Source organism: Mesoplodon bidens, assembly GCF_964165515.1.
Source record: "Mesoplodon bidens genome assembly, chromosome: 18".
Taxonomy (NCBI): Eukaryota; Metazoa; Chordata; class Mammalia; order Artiodactyla; family Ziphiidae; genus Mesoplodon; species Mesoplodon bidens.
Genome location: NC_138175.1, coordinates 50,902,725 through 50,919,561, shown reverse-complemented (window position 1 = coordinate 50,919,561; position 16,837 = coordinate 50,902,725). Strand labels below are relative to the sequence as shown.

Below are 16,837 nucleotides of genomic sequence, written 5' to 3'. Positions count from 1 at the left end.
GGCTCTAGCACCCCGCCTACTGAGTGTTCAGGGTGGGCAGTGTAGTTAAGTGGTTAGGGGCCAGACCCTGGAGTTAGGCTCAAATTCAAAACCAGGCTCTAGCACACAATGGCTGCGTGGCCTCAGGCTTCGCCTCGCTGAGCCTCAGGGCCCACCTGCAGGACGCAGATCATCAGTACTGGGGGCACAGCAGGGCTGTAAGGATCATCTGAGAGCGCTGAGCACGGTCACTCAAGCACAGAACAGGAGCTCAACAAACGTCAGCAGCCTTAATTCATTAAACGGCAAAACAATGAAGGCCAGATACCACTCTGGCACTTCAAATGGCAACTGCCCAATCCAGTGAGTTCACATCCGTATAACTCACGTAAACCTTGGGCACTGGGTCATGTTATTATCCCATTTTCCAGATGCGGTGACTGGGGCTCACACAGAGAGGCTTCATGCAGCGAGTAAGTGGATCCGAACCCAGTCTGTGGGCTCTCCCGTGGCCCTGCCTCTCACCGTCTGTGTCCTACCTCTCTGCCCGGGCCTTTCACCTACTATTCTCACCCCCCTGCCACAGCCACCCAGATGAGGAAACTGAAGAGGGGCGGCCGCCTGCCTGAGGCGCAGGGTGGGTGGCCGAGGCCGCACTGCAGCCTGCCTGACCTTCGTGTTGAGCTGGGATTCTCCTGGCCACGCTGTGTCCTCACTTCCCTGCCTTTCACGCCCACCTCTGCGTCAACCGTGTTTCTATATTTCATGCTGTTTTCACATCTGGCAGGGAAGAGACCGCCCCTCCCAGGGCTAGCTGATTCCTGGAAATAATAAACAACTCGCCTGCCTTTGAACATACCTTTAAAATGCAAACCAACAAACCCAAGTCCACACCCCAGCCACCCCCTTTAGCGGACTCTCACACACCAGGCCGCACTGAACCACTCAGGGCAGGTACCAGACAACTACAGACCACCCCTCTAGCCCAGAGCCCGCACGTCAACCAAGCAGGCCAGTCCTAAGGTGTTTCCCCACCTGCCCTGCCTTTCCTGCGGAAACCTCAATAAAGGCTTCGGCCTAGGCCTCCCCTTGCCCCTTCTGCTCCTGTCCAAACCTGGTGCTTCCCCATGTGGCCCTGCGTAGTGTGGTGGGCCCCCTCCTCTTGGGAAATGTAAGTAGTAAATTCTTCTTCCAATGGCATTGGCCTGTGTCGCTGCTCAGTCACCTCCATAAATTAAAATCAAGTACAACTTAGACACTCTCCCATCACAGAGCTGGGAAGGAGGGTTAGCACCAAGTCCTTGGAAGCTTCTCTCACTGCCTGGCTGACTGCCCCTCAGTCTTCCTCAGTTCTGGGGTTGGGGTCTGGGGGCTGGACGTGAAGTCTCAGTGGGAGCCACCTCTCAGCATGGGCTCTCCTACCTGCCTCAGAAAGAATGCATCCACCCACTGCTTCCAGCTACCCGAACAGACCTAGACAGAGCCAGACAGAGCAGAGATGCTCCCTCCTCCCCAGGAGGCTGAGGAGAAGACTTGATGGGGAGAAAGGAATGAGAGAGCAGCCCCAAAGAGATGTCTACATTCACAGATTCATCAAATTCATTGATTATTCAACAGCCACTGATTCTGCACCCAGTCCTCTGCTGGGCAGAGCTGGGGACAAAGCTGTGACTAAGATGGTCCCATGGGGAAAACAGATCCATATTCAGGTAGTGACGACCCCCCAGAGCTGGCACAGCTTGGGTTGGGGAGCCCAGAGAGGGTGCTGGCTGAGTCTGAGTGTCAGAGAGAGCTCCCTGGAGGAGGCAGGATTTGAACTGGGGCTGCCAGGGTCCACAGCCAGACAGCCTGAGTTCAGTTCAGTTAACACTGGCTGTGTGACCTTGGGTGGGGCTTCTCTGTACCTCAGTTTCCTCATCAGTCAAATGGAAATAATAGTTCCCACTTCCTAGGGTTGCCGGGAGGTTTCCACCACTCAGCCTAGGCTGGTGCCCTGTACATAGTAAGCACTTAATCAACATTAACTATTATTTTCAAACCAGGCTGGCTGACTGGCCACCCCCAGGGATGATTACTAATCTTTCACTGGTTTATACCACAGATTTACACAACCCTGAAAGTAGCTGGGAGGATCCTACGCCAATTCCAACTCCATCCACGTGGAGAGGTGGGGAAGACAAGGCCCAGAGACCTCAGGGACCTGCCTGTGGTCACAAAGCATGTGAACTGAGAGTAGAGCCAGGCTTGGAACCTGGACTCCCGATTGCAGGACTGGGAGTTGGTTCAAGGAAATGCCCTTAGTGCTAGCCGAGCAGCCTTGGGGCCAGAAACCAGAAGCTGTCCCCACCTGTGGAATGTCGAGCTCAGCAAAGTGCTCGTAGCAGCCGTCTGAGTTCTCGCCACTAGTCCAGTCGCCATACACAAGGTCATGCTGCTCCCAGAAGAGCGCTGATGTGGCATTAAAGTCTGTAAAGTGCTCGTGCTCTGAGATGTACACGTGCAGGTTCTGTTGGGAGGGGAAGTGGGAGAGCTTAGTTAGGGCTGCTTATAGGACCCTCTGGAGGCTGACAGATAAAGAGCGGATGAAGAGCTGTGGCAGCAGGAGCCCACTAATACGAACAACCTGCGGGGGCGGGGCGTAGTTAGTGGAGAGGAGAGCAGCAGCTAGAGGAATAAACTTTCTCTTTCCTAAGACCCCCACCACGTCTGTCCTGGCCTGAGTCTGTGATGTCTAACAGCAAAAAACCATGAAACAATGGCCAGCCTGCCAATTAGAATTTGGGGTTAGAAAGGATCCGGACCTCCCTGAATCATCTTCCCTCTCAGCCTCTCATGGGCTTCTTGGTCAGAGGTCCTCGGGCTTATGGATAAAGCACAGTCAAGATGTGCAGGAGTGTCAGCCGGCTACTGAGAACCGAGGGGAACTGGGGAGCTGGCCTCAGAACTCCCTCCTTCCCCAAGTCCCCGTGGCCATCTCTGTCCAGAGCCCAGAAGGCCCACTGATAAAGAACAGCTGAGTGGTGGTCACCCTGATGGCCAGAATTCCATGAAATCAGGCATCCCAGAGCTGCAGAGAACCGCAAAGGTGGGAGAAGTCGAGATGACTGAGGTTAGAACCCCTGTTGCAGACGCTCCTGAACAAAGTCCTTTTACGCAGAAAGAACACCAGCACAAACCCAAAAGAATTACTTGTTCCTTATAAGTGTCACCTGAGTGACTCAGATTTCATGGGCTGAAGATGCACCTGGAGTCTCTCAACCCTGGACCCGTTCACAGACCTGACAGTGACCAGGGACCGCGTCTGTCCCAACAGCCCATGCCACTCCCCCACACCTCCCCCCCCACCGCCTCCCGGGTCTGGCCTCCCAGCCAGTGGTTACCATTAAAGTGTCTTTGGGGAACAGGTTGCGGCTGGCGACGCGTGGGGCTCCTCCAGGGCCCGCCTGGTCCTGAGGGGCCGGCCCGCGGCGGAACCAGCTGCTGATGGCCCAGATGATGAAGATCCTGGGGAGGCAAGCAGGGCAGGCAGTGAGTCCCCGTGCCTTTTCTTTCCAGCATGGATCTGCCTGACCTTCTGACTCAGTGCCTGCTGGGGCCTGACCCGGGGGCTGATCAAGTAGGGAGGGTCCCTGAGAAGGCAGCTGTAGGGCTGCTGAGAAGACAAGATGCCCCCAAAGGCCATGCCCGGGGACAGACCCCAGACACCTGGCACTGACTCCTTGGAGTCTGGCGGCCACAGGGCTGCAGGGGCTTCAACCCTCGAAACCTCAGAACTAGGAAACCTAACATCCCAGTCCCCTGGAATCCCAAAGTGTGAGAACCCTAGAACCTGGAACCCCAGCATTTTAGAGACACAGACATCAAGGAGAGCAACATTTCAGAACTTCAAATCAACTGAAAACTGCAGAAGCAAACAGTAAGTAATGGGTGAGTCCCTATTTTTAGTAACACTGGGCTAGGTTATTCAGACCAACTTTCCTGTTGGAAACAACTTGAAAAAGCTTGATAAAAATTAATATAGGAAGAACATACTAACACCAGTTTTACATTTACAATTATATATCTCGATATAGCAACATATTCTATATGTTCTTCTATTTTCTTATATATTTTTAATCAAGTTTATATATATATGTAAACATATTATTTTTTAAATTAATTAATTAATTAATTAAATTTACTTATTTTTGGCTGCGTTGGGTCTTCGTTGCTGCGCGCGGGCTTTCTCTAGTTGCAGCAAGCGGGGGCTACTCTTCGTTGCGGTGCGCGGGTTTCTCATTGCGGTGGCTTCTCTTGTTGCCGAGCACGGGCTCTAGGTGCCCGGGCTTTAGTAGTTGTGGCGCACGGGCTTAGTTGCTCCGCGGCATGTGGGATCTTCCCGGACCAGGGCTCGAACCCGTGTCCCCTGCACTGGCAGGTGGATTCTTAACCACTGCGCCACCAGGGAAGTCCTTCTTTACTTCTTTGGTTCCCATCTTCCTTTCAGTTTTTGCCTGGTAAGTCTGCAGTCTTGTCCATTCTTCGGTGCTTTTAAGAGTATATGTTTACAGGGCTTCCCTGGTGGCGCAGTGGTTAAGAATCCACCTGCTGGGCTTCCCTGGTGGCGCAGTGGTTGGGAGTCCGCCTGCCGATGCGGGGGACACGGGTTCGTGCCCCGGTCTGGGGGGATCCCACATGCCACGGAGCGGCTGGGCCCGTGAGCCATGGCCGCTGAGCCTGTACGTCCAGAGCCTGTGCTCCGCGGCAGGAGGGGCCACAGCAGTGAGAGGCCCGCGTACCATACACACAAAAAAGAATCCACCTGCTAATGCAGGGGACACGGGTTCGAGCCCTGGTCCGGGAAGATCCCACATGCCGCGGAGCAACTAAGCCCGTGCGCCACAACTACTAAGCCTGTACTCTACAGCCCGCGAGCCACAACCACTGAGCCCTCGTGCCACAGCTACTGAAGCCCATGTGCCTAGAGCCCATGCTCTGCAACGAGAAGCCACCGCAATGAGAAGCCTGCGCACCGCAACGAAGAGTAGCCCCCGCTCACTGCAACTAGAGAAAGCCCGCGCGCAGCAACAAAGACCCAACGCAGCCCAAAAAATTAATTAATTAAGTTGAAAAAAAAAAAAAAAAAGTAAAGGAGCCCTGGAAGCTTCTTCTTTTTTTAACTGAAGTATGGTTGATTTACAATGTTGTGTTAGATTCAATTTCAGGTGTACAGCAATGTGATTCAGTTACATATACACATATTTATATATATATATATATTATTGATAATATATGATATAATGTGTATATATATTCTTTTTCGGATTCTCTTCCATTACATGTTATTACGAGATATTGAATATAGTTTCCTGTGCTATACAGTAAGTCCTTGTTGTTCTTCCTTTTTTTCGGGAAGCTTCTTTTTTGTGTTTGAGGACATCTGCTAGGTGTTTTGATGGGTGAACAAAAACGCCAGCAGGGCCCACACAGGGTAACCAGAGACCTTCTCTATGAGAAGCTAAGACTGCACAGGGCTCCCCGCCAAGGACACGGGGAAGCAGGTGTGGCCCAGCCCTCCTCAGAGTCGCACACCAGGTGGGCACAGCCAGAGCCTTGAACCTGGTACAAGGAGACCCCGAATGACAATGCCCCAGGCAGCCAGCAAAGGCAAAGCAAGTCCTCTCTGTAGGAAAACAGGTTCATCCTAGGCCTGACATGATTCCTATAAATAATTCTCCAAGTATGATGATCAACACACAGCCAAAGATAAGCCAGGCGCACAAGGAAACAAGACACTATGAGTGAGAACCAGCAGAAACAAAAACCAATCTACCTAATGGCACTGTGGTAACCTAAATGGGAGGGAAATCCAAAAGGGAGGGGATATCTGTATGTGTACGGCTGATTCATTCTGTTGTGCAGTGGAAGCTAACACAATATTGTAAAGCAACCATTTTCCAATAAAATTTTTTTTAAAAAAAGAAGAAAAAAGAACCCAAAATTTGAGATGCTCAGAAGCACTGGAGGTTTCAAAATGTTACAAAACCCTCAAAATGTATATTGAGAGAGAGCTTCAGAAGTATCCACTCTGAATAACATGAGAGAAAAAAATCAAAATAGAAACAAAATGACAGTTAAAACAAATATATTCAGAGGCATTTTCTCAATTTACAAAATTGAATAGACATAATACACAGTCTTTGAGCTGTAAACGAAGTGGAGATGTTTACAGGATACACTGTTTAAAGAGAAAGGCAAGATGAAGGCAAGTGTACAGAGTAGCCATCCATTGGTGTGTAATATACTATGTTAAAACAAAAACAAAAACCTGGGCTGGGGGAAAGAGAAGTGGGAGTTAGTGTTTCACGGGGACAGTTTCAGTTGAGGAAGATGAAAAAGTTCTGGAGATGGATGGCAGTGATGGCTGCACAATAATGTGATGTACTTAATGCCACAGAATTATACACTTAAAAACGGTTAAAATGGTAGATTTTGTTATACATATTTTGCCACACACACAAAAAAAACGACCCCAACAATTTGTAATGCACCTTTACGTCAACATAAAAGTAGAGAAAGGTATAAAATACACATCAGACTTTCAAATGGATTCCCTTGGTTTGGGGGAATGGGGAAGACCTAGAGGTAAGCAAAAGAACCCCAAAATGCCTCAAAACCCAATACTGTCTTAAAACAAATTCTGCACAATAAAAACAGCATGCACATGAATCAACATGGGAGAGGATCACCACCAGTACAGTAATGATGAATGATGGTTACCTTCAGGTGATTTTTTATTTTCTTCTTTATGCTTTTCTTTCTGAATATTTTTTAATGAACAAAATAAAAGCCCCACAATAAAACTGCAGCAGACTGCTAGTTGTTTCCCCATCTTCATCTTTCCCTTTTCCCTCAGAAAGAAGACTCCTAAATTTTAACTGGACCCCTTGGCTACCTGGAATAAAGACTACAAAATCCAGCCTTACAGCCAGGTGTGGACACATGGTGAAGTTCTGGCCAATAAAATGTAAAAACAGTGTGTTTACTGGACTTTGGGGAAGTGTCTTAAAGAGAAAGAGCATCCCTCCTTTATTTCTTCTTCCCTCCTGGAAGGTGGACGTGATGGTCTTATCCTCAGCACCCATATTAGGCCATGAGGATAAAGGGCAAAACCTAGCAACGGTGGGACAACGAGCAGGAAGGAATCTGGGATGCAGAAGACTGCAGAATCCTGGTCTGCCGAGGTCCAGAATAGTACATGAGAGAGAGGGCAACTTCTGTTGTGTTAATTCGGGTCTCTCAGATACATGCAGCTCTATAATTATTAAATGAGACAAGTACTTATTAATTGCAGGTGTGAAAGGCAATACAGTTGACCCTTGAACAACGAAGGTTTGAAGTGCGTGGGTCCACTTATACGCATCTTTTTCAACAGTAAATACTACGGTACTACACGATCCATGGATGGTTGAACCCGTGGATGTGGAACCACAGATATGGAGGAATCACTAGTACAGAGGGCCAACTGTAAGTGATACGTAGAGACACAGGGTCGCCCCCCCCACCCCCATGTTGTTAAAGGAGCAACTGTATAGCAGAGAGGTTAAGTGCTCAGCCTCTACGGTGCCATATCTGGATCTGAGGCCCAGCTCTCCTACTTCCCGACTGGGTGACCTTAGGCAAGACTCTTAACCTCTCTAGGCCTCCATTGCCTCAACAGTTAAAATAGGGATAACAGGGCTTCCCTGGTGGCGCAGTGGTTGAGAGTCCGCTTGCCAATGCAGGGGACACGGGTTCAAACCCTGGTCCGGCAAGATCCCACGTGCCGTGGAGCAACTAAGCCCATGTGCCCTAACTACTGAGCCCGCGCTCTAGAGCCTGTGAGCCACAACTACTGAGCCCATGTGCCACAACTACTGAAGCCCGTGCGCCTGGAGCCTGCACTACGCAACAAGAGAAACCACCACCATGAGAAGCCCACGCACCTCAACGAAGAGTAGTCCCCGCTCGCTGCAACTAGAGAAAGCCACGCACAGCAACAAAGAACCGAAGCAGCCAAAAATAAATAAATGAAAAAAAAAATACGGATAACAACACTTCTTACCTCGTAGGGCTGTCTACAAGCATTAAATGCACTGATATATACACACACACACGATATAATACATCATCTAGAATGGAGCCTGGTACACACAGTAAGTGTTTTAGAAGTGTTAGCTATTACTGTTATTTTCATCATAGGAAAAAGGCATACCAAAAACTTCAGAATGGAAAAATACTACAAGAGAATTCTAGCGTGAGTGGGTACCTCCCTGCTGGGCCCCAAACCACGCCAAAGGGCAGCATCAGGCACAGGGACTTGCCTCTGCCTGTACAAGCCATGGAGCCCTGGGGTCCGGGATCTCAGGGGCCATGGCCCAGCTGAGCTATCTGCTGCTTCCCACCACCCCAGGAGGTCCCTGATGCACACGGCTGGAGAAGGTCTGGAACTGGCGATTCCCGGGGACCCCTGCATTTCCAAGGGAGGCTCCCATTTTAGTAAATATGCCAAGGGAGAGTGTGTGAGCAAGGACACCCACAGGCAGCTCTGCCCCGGCTTAGCGTGTGGCCTGCAGGGGGCCCACGCACTCCGGGCTCTGGGGTCTCCGTGTGAGACGAGGCAGACTGGACTGGACTTTCTGTAGGATTCCAGATCCCCAGTTCCCTGAAGAACACCTGCTCACCGTGGGCCCTCCATCCCCGCATCCCAGACCAGGAAGCCCTGCCCTAGGACACCAGGGCTGGCCCTCACCTAAAGCTTTTCAACTTCATATCCTCCCTCCCACCCCAAGTAGGCATTCTACATTCACGGGGAAACTTTAAGTGTACGAAAAGACATACGACAACCTTCCCTCCCACCCCGCTCCCCACTCCAGGTAACCACTGGTATAGCTGGAGGATGTGCTGAAAACCACGGGCTCTACCCTCTTCTCTCAAAAAAGGCCATTCTCACGCAACCTGCTTGATGCTTCAGAGAGTTCACAGGCCCCTGAAAACAAATCCTGAATCCCATCTAAGAACTCCAGATGGAGACGGTCTTCCAGCACCCACCGGGACTGATTCTTGGCGGCGCCTGGTCCTAAGGAAGGAAATCAGCCTGCACTGTGGCTGTATTAAAAATGTCTATCTGAAGGAAGCTCCCTTATGTACTGATGTGGAAAGATTTCTAACATATAGTGTTAATGAAAAAAAAATCAAGGTGTAGAACTGTGTAAAATAGGCTACCTCTTATGTAAAAATGAAGGGAAAGATAAAAATAATCTTTATTCCTAGCTGCTTGAAGCATGAAAAGAAGAAACGGATATATAAGAAAATTCTAAGTCCTTATTGGACACGGAGGCGGGGGGAGGGGAGGGAGTGGCATGGGGAAGAGAAAGGAGGGGCTCCACAGATGAAGAAACCCAGACAGATCGCCCTGCGCCCTCCCAGCAGCTCCCCAGGGCCCCACTCAGAGGCCAGGCTTCCAGAGGGCAGGCCCTGTGCTCCCGGTACCTGGGAACGGTCACATGCATCCATGTGTAAAAGGATCACCACCAGCCAGTCTCAAAGGCACAGCCTGTATGACTTCACTTACAGGAGGTACCCAGAGCAGTCAAATTCACAGAAACGGAAGGTAGAATGGTGGTGGCCAGGGGCTGGGGGGAGGAGGGAGAATCGAGGAGTTAGTGTTTAATGGGTACAGAGTTTCAGTCTGGGGAAGATGAAGAAGTTCTGGAGACGGATGGCCTGATGGTTGCACAACAATGTCAGTATACTTAATGACACTGAGCGGCGCACTTAAAGATAGTTAAAATGCTAAATTTTATGTAATGCAGATGTTGTGGCTGAATTGTGTCCTGCCCTGCTCCAAATTCATGTGTTGCAGTTCTAACCCTCAGTATCTCAGTGACTGCATGTGCAGATAGGGCCTTCAAAGAGGTGACTAAGGCTAAGTGACGTCATTACTTAGGGTGGGCCCTAATCCAGTCTGACTGCTGCCCACAGAGGAAGGGGCGATTAGGACACAGACAACACAGAAGAAAGACCACGTGAAGACAGGAAGACGGCCAGCTACAAGCCAAGGAGAGAGGCCTCAGGGGAAACCAGACATCCTGACACCTTAACCTCAGACTTCCAGCCCCCAGAATTATGAGAAAGTAAAAAGGATCTCCAGCAGTATGGTAATGATGGTAATCCTCAGTGATTCTTTCCTTTCCTCTTTTTTAAAAAAATTTGTTTGTTTGTTTGGCTGCGCCACATGGCTTGCGGGATCTTAGTTCCCCGACTAGGGATCGAACCCATGCCCCCTGCAGTTGAAGCATGGAGTCCTAACCACTGGACTGCCAGTCCCTTCCTCTTTATGCTTTTTATCCCTCCCTTCCTCTTTATGCTTTTCTTACTTGAACTTTTTTCAATGAACAAAACCAAAGCTATATCTGCTCACCTGAACAGCACGCCTTTGATGACCTGCCAGGCGTTGGGTGCTGGCTGGGGTGGTGGGTTCTGGGGCTGGGTCTCCGCCGGCGGGTCCCTCCCGATGCTGCCATTGCTAGTCACCTGCAGGGACAGAGGCCAGGGTGAGGAGGGAGGATGCATCCGGAGGCGCCAAGGCTGTCGTAGGCACCACCACGTGCTGAGGGCCAGTAAGGGCTGAGCACAGAGAGGGCGCCTGGCCCATCCTGGGGGTCAGGGAGGGGTCCTGGAGGAGGAGACATCACAGCTGAGCCCTAAATCATAACCAGTTGGCTGGTGCAGAGGCGGCAATGAGGGAAGCAGCAGGTGAAGACAAGGAGGTGAGACAGTCTGACTCTGAGGATGGGCCAATGCTCCCTGGGGCTGGAGCCCAGGATGGATGCAAGGAGATGGCTACTGGGGACAAGGTAGAAGGGGTTAGGCGGCAGGTGTCAGATTCTGCAAGGCTTGGGTTTATTGAAAGGTCCTTCCGTGGGCAAACAATTCTTGACGCCTCCTCTGTGGCCAGCCCTGTGGGGGGCCCATCCCTCCAGGGGCTCTGGATCTAGCAGGTGAGACAGACACAGAAAAACACAATCAGAGCGTGAGCCACACTACCATGAGCCACACAGAGGTGTGTGAGATGTACACGGCACAGACCACGCCGTGAGGCCAGAACTAGGAATACCACCATTTGGCAGCCGAGCAAACGTGGGCTCAGGGAGCCTCAGCCACTTGTCTGGGTCACTCAGGAAGGATGATGGCAGCACGATGACAGGAGTGTGGGCGGGCCAGGGAGCCAGGCAGGGCTTCCCAAAGGAACAATCTTCGTTCAGAAACAGAAACTCAGAAGTGGAGAATTTCAGGATGTCAGCTTGGAAGGGCCCGAGACGGGGAAGTTCTTCCTGCCCCTCTCTTTGCACCTGCTGGCTCCCCTGTCTTGCCCGCTTCCCTCCCGCCAGCTGTCCCCTCACCCTCCAGCTTTTAAGAGACAGAACCAGGGTTTCCCTGGTGGCGCAGTGGTTGAGAGTCCGCCTGCCGATGCAGGGGACACGGGTTCGTGCGCCGGTTCGGGAAGATCCCACATGCCGCGGAGCGGCTGGGCCCGTGAGCCATGGCCGCTGAGCCTGCACGTCCGGAGCCTGTGCTCCGCAACGGGAGAGGCCACAACAGAGAGAGGCCCGCGTATCGCAAAAAAAAAAAAAAAAGACAGGACCAGGACTGTCATGATGGCTGTTAGGTGGGAACATTGCCCAGTCCAGGGCTGGCAGAGAGCAGGGGCTCAATAAACACCCGGGGAATCAACAAATGTTCCCTGAAGGGCTTGCCTCCCTGAAGGGCTTGCCCTGAACACTCAGGCCACCAATCCACCCATTCCTGGGCCTCCCCAGTCCCCCGACTCCTGCCCCAAGCCCGCTCCTCTGCAACGTCTTCTGTCGGCTTCAAATGCCCCCCGAGAGTAGGGACAGAGGCTCCCAAAGCCAGATGACGCTGCCACGAAGCTGAGGCCAGCATTTGTTAAAGGCGTCACTTGTCACTTCCTGTCCCCTTCACCAGCAAGAGCTCTCCCCTTTCATCTCCCAAGTGCAGACGAGCACTGTGGTAAAAGGTGGGGCTCTGGTGTCTGACAGACCTGGGCTGTGGACCAGCCCCGTGGTCCCTGGCTGTGAGAGCTTGGGTGTGTCGCTTCCCTCTCTGGCTCTTCACCTCTCTGACCCAAGGGCCAGGCTGTGATCATACTAGTACGTTTAGGGTAGAAAAGATTTCCTTTGTGTGTCGATAAAAGTAATTCCCGAGTACCTACTGTGCACCAGGCCCAGTGCCGGGCAGCAGGATCAGTGGTGGCCACCCAGCTCTGGGGTCTGCCCTCCCAGAGCTCAGGGTCTAGAAGGAAAGGCACCAGCAAAACAGTAAACGGGGTAATTAACAAAGGTAAACAGGAAAGTGTTCCAGGGGAAACAAGCAGAGGGGTGACGGGGCTGTTAGGGAGGCCTCTGGAGGAGCTGTCTTTGACATTTGGGTGAAGGGTGTCTAAGGGAGAGAAAAGGTGTGGGCAAAGGTTTGGCTGAGGGGCAGGCGAGGTCGAATAGGCACAGGCCCCCCTTGTTCAGGGCTGGCCTCGCTCCTGGGAGCACTGGGGGGGCCAAGCAAGCGTTTGCAGCAGGTCTGAGCTGATTCTGGATCAAGAAAAGGAAGCTTGAGGCCAGGCGAGGATTTGAACCCATGTCTGGCTGGCTCCCAGGTCTGTTCTCTTACCTGCAATGGTGGACAAGCTGGCTGGAAACCCTCCCAGGGAAATGCAAAGGAAACCAAATGCAAAGGTGCCACTTCACTAGGATGCCCGTAATCAAAAAGATGGACAATCACAAGTGCTGGCGAGGATGTGGAGAAACTGAAAGAGCTGTACACTGCTGGTAGGAGAAATGGAGCTGCTGCTTTGAAAAATACGCAGATATTTAAAAAGCTAAATGTGCCCCTGCCATCCGAACCAGTAATCCCCCTCCGAGGTCTCTGCCTCCGAGAAACAAGAACTCTGCGTCCACACAAAAGCTTATACGCAAATGTTCATAGCAGTGTCACTTGTAAAGCCAGAAACAACACAAAAGTCTTTCGATGAATGACCGGTGATGGATCTGCACAATGGAATACTACTGAGCAATAAAAAGGGACACTGCTGGGGGCAGAGAAAGTGCAAAAGGGAACAAGGGAGTGCTTTGCAGGGATGGGAGTGTTCTCAGACCACACGGTGGTGGTGACTGCACTGCACAACTGCATAAATGTACTGAAAGCCACTGAACTCTACACTGACAACAGGTGAATGTTACGATATCTAAACTACACTTCAATAAAAAGGTAACCCTCCTGTGGCTCCACTTCCCTCAGAGTACAGGCAAAGTTGTCACCATGGCCTCTGAGGCCTGGCAGGATCCTCTGTGCCCATCTGCTCTCACCCCTCTCCCCTCAGTCACCAGTTCCAGCCACATCGGCCTCCCTGCCACTCCCTCATCACACCTGTTCCACCTCAGGGCCTTTGCACCGGCTGTTCTCTTTACCTGAAAGGCTTTCCCCCACCATATGGGTGACTCCCTCCCTCATCTCCTTTAGGTCTTTGTTCAAATGTCGCCTCCTCGGAAAGCCCCTCCCAGACCACTGTATTTAAATGGCGACCTCCTACCTGCCCCTCACTGCCTATGCGCCCCCCCAGCTTTGGTTCTGCCCATGGCACTTAGCACCATCCGAACCGCTGTGTATTTTTCTTATTTACCTTGTTCACTGTCCCTGTCCCCAACCCCACCCCCCTCCCCACTCCCAGCCCTCAACAAATACACGGGCTCCAAGAGGGCAGGGCCTCTGTTTGGATCATAGCCGTGTCCCAGCATTAGCATGGGGACTAGCATGTAGTGGGGACTCAACCCACGTTAGCTGAAGCAATGATTACCAGAGCTGTGGGCCTGGTGTCTGAGTCCCCACCTGAAGGAGGAGCAGGCTGGCTGGGGCAGGAGATTGCTGAGGGTCTGCGCATGAGCCAGGAGAGGGCAGCGGTGGCTGCGGACACAGCAGTGACTAAGACGTCGTGCCTGCTCTTGCACCCATGAGCCCACTCTCACACACAATCCCCGGAACACCCACTAAGGGGCCCAGGAAGCAGCTGAGGCCATGAGACTGGGCCGGGGCTGGGAGGAAGTCAGGGCATCCTCCCTGACTGCCTGGATCCACCATGGGAATTCCACCTCAGCCCAGCCTCTGCCTCAAGACCCACACATTCCACTAACGCTGAGGGCTTGCTCTGTGCCTGGTCCTGAGCTGGGAAGTGCTGGGCACACAGTGGTGACCAAGACAGTTCCTGCTCTGCCCTCCAGGGGCTCCCAGCCCACTGGAGGAGACAGACAGTGACAACCCAGAGCGGGCAGGGCTGGGACAGAGGAGCCCAGGGACTGCTGGAGCCCTGACCCAGCCTGAGAGGGTCAGAGAGGCTTCCTAGGGGAGAGAACCCCTGAGATGCACAGGGCTAATAAGGATCAGGCAGGTAAAGAGAAACATGTGCAAAGGCTACGAGGTGGAGAGAGAGCACGAGGCACACTCTTGGAAATAAAAGAGCTTCACAGTGGCTGATGCTCCTCTTGTCCAGTGACTCAAGCACGGACAATTCTGCCCCCCAGGGGACATTTAGCAACGCAACATCTGGAGACATTTTTAGTTGTCACAACTGGGGAAGGATGTGTGTGCTTCTGATATCTAGCATGGCCAGGGATGCTGCTAAACATCCTACAATGCACAGCACGGCCTCCTACCACGAAGAATTATCCAACCCCAAATGTCAATAGTGCTGAGGTTGAGAAATCCTAGCCTAGTCTGAGGAAAAAGCGCAGATCATGCAAAGCCTTGATCTACCAAAGAATCTGTACTTAATCCTGAAAGCAAAGGAATAAGCCTTGAAAGATTTTAAGCAGAAGTGGGACAAGAAGAGTTCTTGGGGGGGAGGGGTCCTCTGTAAGCTCAGGGTAATCAGGGCACCCTGAGCCCTTGTCTCTCTGATCATCCCCCCCACAATAATCAACAGAAACGCAGAGGGGGGAAGACCTTCTTTCAGCGAGACTGGGAAGCCCCTAAAGATAGAGACAAACATTTCCTAGGGCTGCCCCCAGGGCCAGGCCCTGGTTGAAGATGCTGAAAAGATCCAGACCAGGGATGCTGGCTCTGTCACACAAATTTCACCCTAGTGTCCTCCCCAGGCGATATTATTTGCTCCTCCTCTGGGCTCCCTCAGTTTCTGACACGGACTTTTTGTCACCATCCTTGTCATCCAGGATTATAATTCTTTGTTTACACACCAGTCTTCTCTCTCAGTCCACTGATGCAGGGACATGGCTGGAGCCATCTTCAGGGCCCATCACAGGGCTGCCCCTCCTGTCCAATCCCTCCATTTACCACTGGAGAAATGAAGGGGAAAAGGAACTTTCCAAGGTCACAGAGTGTCAGCTTCAGCTTCGTCTTCCCCTCCCAACCTGCACTCTTCTCCCCTGTGCTGCCTCCCACGTGTCAGTGACATCCCAGTGGGTGGGTCGACAGCACCTCGCTGTCACTCCATCGCTTCCGTAAACGTCTGAAGGGCGGCTGCCTGAACTAGTCTGTTCTGCAGCCTCAGTTTAGTTCAAGTGGCAATGGGTCAGAAGTCATCAGTACCAGGACGAATTCCCGCATAGGACTAGTTTATGCTGAAAATAAGCCCATCCCCGTCCCGACCACCTTGCTCCAGCAATGGCTGGTAAGTTCTACAGGGAATGGATCCCAGATCTAACCTGGGTGACCTTCTGTAGGCGCCTTTGTCTGTTCCTTGGATTCCTGACTATAAAATGGGTCTGTCAGCCTCCACAGCGCGTGCCCTTATCCACGATGGTTACCTGACTTCCCCAGAGTTAGACAACTCCCAATCAATCAATCATTGCCCACACCCAGAGCACCCCGTGAACGTCAGCCCATTCTAGGAACTGTCCTGGAGCCTGGAATCACGGAGTCGAGAACCCAGGGCGCTTGGGTACAAGTCTGCGCCCCTCCGCGCCACTGTGTCCTCAGCTCGAGCAACGAGCCTGGTGGCCGCCCGGCGCGAGCATGCAGGGGACCCGGCGCGCAACAGGGCCCCGCTCCCTGCACTGTCCAGCCTCCCGGGCTGCCCGGCCCCACCTGGGCCCGGTATTCAAGGTCCCTATGGGCAAGGAGCCCCCAGTGCACAGGATTCTGTGAAGAGAGGCAGGACACGCCCCGTGGGAGGCCCCCCGGGTGGGGAAGAGCCCCTCAGGCCCCTCTCGGCCTCCGTACCTGACCGGAGCTGCCTCCCCCGGCCGCCACTACGGCGCTGCCGGCCCCGTCCGCCTCCTGCGCGGCCGCCATCTTCCCGCTCCGGGTCCCCGCCCCCGCCGCCAGCCCCGCCCCGTCCCCGACGGCTCCAGCGCGATCGCGCGAGATTTCACGCTTTGCCCGACCTGCCGGCCACCGTAACCCGCAAGAGCGCCTCAGCCGCGCCTCTCAGGAGCCGCTGAAGTCTATGAAAGGACCAAGCAGGTCACCGTACTCTCCGTCCCGTCGCAGCCCGTTTGTTTTCGCCTAGTAGATACACTGCATGCCCCGAACTCCCAGGGCTTTCTTGGCCAACATGTACGCTTCCCACAGCCTCCTTTCTTTCTGCCCCCACGAATAACCCGCTTCTTCCAGTTATACGAGCCTCCTGGGTCATCCTGTCCACTTTGCCCCGCCTATTCTTTAAGTTCCAAGTTTCTTGAGCTTTCCCGGCCACCGTAACACTTCGAGACGCTCCACTTGAACCCCGCCCCTCCTGCGTTAAAGGAACCTTCCTGGCCTCCGCACCCAAGACTCGGAGGGCAGGATCTTTGGTCGGTGGCCTCGCTTTCAG

General features: G+C 52.7%; 1 protein-coding gene across 1 annotated transcript in view; it reads right to left on the bottom strand.

The window, feature by feature from the left end:
• CLPTM1 (CLPTM1 regulator of GABA type A receptor forward trafficking) overlaps positions 1–16,330 on the bottom strand; it is a 28,698-nt gene extending 12,368 nt beyond the window's left edge. The window contains exons 1-4 of the mRNA XM_081217214.1: positions 16,246–16,330; positions 10,421–10,533; positions 3,360–3,483; positions 2,327–2,485 (exon numbers count right to left, since the gene is read on the bottom strand). Of these exons, the coding sequence (XP_081073340.1) occupies positions 2,327–2,485; positions 3,360–3,483; positions 10,421–10,533; positions 16,246–16,317 (468 nt within the window). The 5' untranslated portion in view covers positions 16,318–16,330. The remainder of the gene's footprint in view (positions 1–2,326; positions 2,486–3,359; positions 3,484–10,420; positions 10,534–16,245) is intronic.
• Between the last annotated feature and the right edge of the window lie 507 nt (positions 16,331–16,837).